The 5,319-nt window shown below is 31.8% G+C and overlaps 1 protein-coding gene across 1 annotated transcript in view; it reads left to right on the plus strand.

The window, feature by feature from the left end:
- LOC108694479 (thyrotroph embryonic factor) overlaps window positions 1-5,319 on the plus strand; it is an 86,978-nt gene that overhangs the window by 37,319 nt on the left and 44,340 nt on the right. The window contains exon 2 of the mRNA XM_018204017.1: window positions 1,599-1,628. Coding sequence (XP_018059506.1) covers window positions 1,599-1,628 — 30 coding nt within the window. The remainder of the gene's footprint in view (window positions 1-1,598; window positions 1,629-5,319) is intronic.

Genomic DNA, 5,319 nt, shown 5'->3' on the forward strand with positions numbered 1-5,319 from the left:
TTAATATATAATTACATAGGATACAATTACTATGTGCAAATTATGTATACATATAATTATATAATTTTTTTTCAATAAGATATTTCATTGTTGTAACGAAGATATATTTTTTAACGTTAAATTTGTTGATGTATTTTCTTTAATTAAGAGTTTATTACTTCCAACTTAACAAATGATCAGAGTTGACTTTTTAAACGAGAAAACCTAGTTATTCCAACTTTAGATTATTAACATACACACATACATAAATAATCGCTTCTTTCTCTGTTATTTTTCTTATATAATCATAATTATATTATCCGTACTTAATAAAAGTACATGAAACAATATTTCTAGATAACAGCTCAATTATATATCTTTGGCAAATATTATTAGAGCAAAATATACATAAAGGTTAATTAGGTTAACGAAAAATTTCGATTATTATAGAAGACTTATTATAATGAAATTCAATGGATGTGAAAATAAATTGAATATATTTTCAATTATAATTATCATAGTGAAATTATTATTGATTACTAAAGCTTTATAACAACACTTCACAGATGCAATTACCATAATAAATGCGATATGAGACAACAAATTTACCTTTTAGAAGAATATCTAACAGTTTCAACAAGTATAAGAAACGCTTTAGATAAATAACTATTTAGATAAATAACCATCATATGTTGCGCGGTTGTAACCAAACGTTTTCATCCTTCATGCCGTATAATTACCTTTGATGCTCATACCGTAAGACTGTTGGTACAAATCGCCGGTGCATTAATGAATAATTAATAATCGCGAATGGATATAATCGCGGCACGTGCAGCGCGGCACGACACGACGTGGCTGTCGCCGTGTCGGTATATCTGCATTTTCTATTCGCTATTTTAAATAATGTACGAAGAGGAATAGCAGGGTGTTGCGAGCATCACCGAGATCCTAAGGTCGGCGGAATCCGCCGTGCGGTGCGGTGCGATGCGGAGAATCCGAGAGCAGGAAAGTGGCCGCGGGCGCGTGGGCCCGGGTGGGCAGGGCCTCGGGGTCAGAGATCATCGGGCGGCAGAAAAGAACCGGGAAAATGTTCCTGCCGCGAGAGATACTCTCTCGAGTCATAATGCGCAAGTGGGAGGCTGCACGCATACGCACGCATAGAGAAAGAAAGGAAAGAGAGAGAGAGAGAGAGAGAGAGAGAGAGAGAGAGAGAGAGAGAGATATGCACGCTATGCGCTCGTCCTCGTATGCATCGCGATGCGGACGTGCAATCTCCCTGAAAGAAAGGAACCCTTTTGTCCGCTCTTCTTCCCTCCTCGCTTTATTGGGCTTTGTTTTACTTCGCCTCCACCTCCGGAGAATGCGATTCGTTGCGCCGCGAACGCCATGTGATCTTCGACACAGGCGCGAGTATATAATATGTCGTATATAATGCGTGTAGAATGAGAGAGAGGAAGAGAGAAGGGGGGAGAGAGAGAGAGAGAGAGAGAGAGAGAGCGCGAGAAAAAGAGAGAGAGGGGGGAAGAAGAGAAAATCTCTTAGAGATTTTTCTCTTTTTTATCTCTTTTATTTTCAAATCATGACGTTCAATAGCAATATTATAATTGTATCGTTTTCAGGTGACCCCATGATAACATCCTCTCTGAAGGGTAAGTGACCATCGACGATCATTTTTTTTCTTATTTTGCAAATTCCCAAAGGATCCACGAAAGGATTTCTGACGCGAAGAGTTTGTCTCTCCTCAAATCGAAAACGACAATATGACGAGTCGCTCCCTTTTTGCATGCGTTATATCAATTATGTCCAATTCTACGTCCACGCTTTTTATGTTTTACAATATTTTCGTAGATTATAGAGAAAATAGAGACTTTAATTATAAAGCAATGAATATAGCCGATTATTTCTAATGATTATTTTTGAATCATTCTAGAAAAGATGTAATCATTTTAGGAAAATAGTACAATAAAAATGATGTACTTAAACATTTTAGCTAACAAAACTATTGTATATAATTGAAAAATTTGTATTAAACTTAAGACATTTCACATGGTTCACTCAAATTTTTGTATTAATTTATGCTTGTATTTATGCTTGTATCGCGATTTATGATTGTCCTTCACATTTCTTTTCTCTCCGTTGACAGCTGTTCAACAAGATAAATATATTAGAAAGTAATATAAATATTATATAAAGAAAGCGTCACAAAAAGTATAATACTGATATATATAATACACAATTTGCAAACAAATATGGAAATGTTTTTTCAATAAAATTGACATTTATGATATATTAAGTTAATACATATTTTATTAATTTCTTAGAATTTATATTTTAAACTACATTACTTTTTTATGTTATTGTTCACTTATTCATAAATTGCGTTTTGACACATTAAGAAACATTGAATATCAGTTTAAAATTAAATTTTAACAAGAATTTGAGTAGAACAGTTTTAACACAAATATAAAATATTTTTTATTGTGATACTCGGTTATCATTTCTCAAGAATAATTTTGATAAAATAAAGATTTGTAAAGTCGGTTTATTGAGGTGATTAAGAAGAATCAGAACTCTTATATTAATTATATCGAAATTTTTGAAATGCTAATTTTAACAGAGGTCACAAGAAACGAGTTTAGTAAAAAATAAAAAATACGACGTGATAAATAAAAAATTCATTGATTGGACAAATATCTTGAACAGATAGAACAAGGATGCACAAATCATTATGCAGGTACAAAGTTGCATTCAATCGACGCGATATTTCGCGAGAAACACGAACACTCTAAGGGTGGGAGAGAGGAGGCAGATACGTGAAGAGTTGCCCGGCCTTGTGACGTCATATCCTGTCATGTCTTCATACCTACTCATGTTACGATAGTCACGGAGAGCAAGAAAAAACCTCATGCGTACCTCTAAAATATTATTCATCCTCATTTATCATTTTCAAATCGCGTTCTAAGAAACGAATAACATGCTGCGACGCCGACGTTTTGCAAAACTTCAAAACTTCAAAATTATTCGAAATGTCTTTAATATTTAAGCAATGAAGCTCGAATAAAATAAAAATAGAAATTACTTTTTCTCATTGTTTTGTCAAAGTTCATATGTTAAGAATGTATCAAGTATAGGTATATAGTCTTTGCAGAAGGTGTGACTGGAATTAAAAATTTATGTTTTCTGTGTACAAATGAATGTTACATATAAAACAGTTTAATAAGATTAATATTTATATTTTACAATACAATTTTATAGTTTCAATGAAGATTTTCTCATTTTATGTTAATTATTTAAAAAAAAAATTTTACATCTTATTGCAATAATTTTTTATCCAGATTCTAAATCGTCACCATACTTTTTGTATTACTTTCAAACACAATAAGAAACTTTGCAATTTTTTCATAATTTTTTCATTTTGTTAAAAAATATTGTAATACATTCTTAATGTATGCTGATTTTAGAACTCTGATTCTATTAATTGTGATATTCATTTAATAGATATGTAATTTAACTTATTGTGAATATATAATCATTCTTCGGAACAACCCACGCTTTAATCAGATGATTTAATCGTTTTATTATTCTATTATTGTAGTTCTTATTGCCACGATTTCAACCATTTTTAATAGTCTGCCTACACGTGTTTGCATTATGGCAATTCGAGTTGAGATATAATCAATCGTAATTATGATATATGGAGGTGTCTTCGTTATTCATCTGTTTTATCGTACGATAGAAACATCTTCGATCGAATTTCTCTTTTGTTGGTTGATTAATTATTGATCGAGTAGTGTGTTTGCGTTGCTTTTTGAGGTACTAACTGAAAGAACGTTTCGACTAAATTTTTTAAATAAAAAATATATAATTTCTAATAAATTTTTTAAATTTCTTATTAGGATGTATACATTAATCTTTATTTTTTAATTGTAATCCTAATTCGATATTCATGTTAATCATAATTAACTATTATAATTACAGTTTCATTCTGGAATCAGCGATCGAATTAAGTTTCGCGCATCACAGATCCACTGAAGACGAGTAATGTTTTCATTTTTCATTTTATTTCTATGTTTTATGATAAAAAAATGCAGAATCATCTTATGTTAATTAAAATACGACATTAATTTTACAGTTTGTACCCAAGTATTTGAACTCGAAAAGCTTTCCATTTCAAAGAAGCGTTAAAAATTCGATTTTTTCGAAAATTTTAGAACGGCCGCAAAATGATTTCTTTTATATAAAATAATTTTAAAAAAGTATTTTTTTTGATAAAGCTACTGATATCTTTATTATATTTTAAATAAACTATATCTTGTAGATGAAGTGGTTCCTTGAAACAAAATTTACGAGCGTACACGATTGTATAATCTTAAGACAGTTCATTCTACGTATCTATGAAAGATTAATATCACGTGTCGACATTGCATGATGTTCGTGTCTTTCCCATCGACATATAGAATAGATTACCGATGGCGGTAGTGGGAATAGAAACATGAATAGAATGAGAGGCAGATAAATGGATGAACGTTCTTTCTCTGTTCATTAAGCCTGATTGGTTGTTGTTGATCCAGCAGTACTGTTCCAACCAATCTGCCTCTACTCGTATTTCTACTTCCACTATTGCCATCGATGGTCCATTCTATATGTCGATGGTCTTTTCTCACGGAGTTTGTTTCGCGGTGATTAAGATCGAATTCTGGCGCGGATGCATTTAATAATGGGTTTCAATGAAACCCGTACCGGTGACAGGTAAACAACAAGACAATATGCTCGTTCTGGCTCAACTCAATGGAGAAAAAATGATGCACAAGTACTGTTTCACAAGTACTTTTGCGTGCGTGGATGATCGTATTGCTCCCAAAATTATCGCGGTACTTTTCCCTTCGTGCATCAATTATTTCAACTGACAATCCATGATTGTTGAGCATCGTTTATGGCCGGTAATTATATATTAAATAATTAAGTAATGTACAGGGAGAGGTACGAGTTAAATATATCTTTCAACAAAAATGAATTAAATGCATATGATATTTCAAATGACGTTTTTTGCCTTCGATGTACAATATTTTTTTAAGAACAAAATTATATGCTTTTAAAAATTCATTTTAAATGATCGATCGATTTTTTTTTGTAAGACATTCTTGCAGCTTTTTTTATAAGATATTCTTGTTTTTCAAAGTCGCAATTCCTTCGTCGATCTTTCTAGTACTACTAAGTATTACTAAGTACGATCAATTTCAAAATCATTATCAATATAATTATTGAAACATATAATTAATCGAGATGGCCTTAACTCAGCTACTTTACACACACACACACACACACACACACACACACACA

Source organism: Atta colombica, unplaced genomic scaffold (genome assembly GCF_001594045.1).
Source record: "Atta colombica isolate Treedump-2 unplaced genomic scaffold, Acol1.0 scaffold12, whole genome shotgun sequence".
Taxonomy (NCBI): domain Eukaryota; kingdom Metazoa; phylum Arthropoda; class Insecta; order Hymenoptera; family Formicidae; genus Atta; species Atta colombica.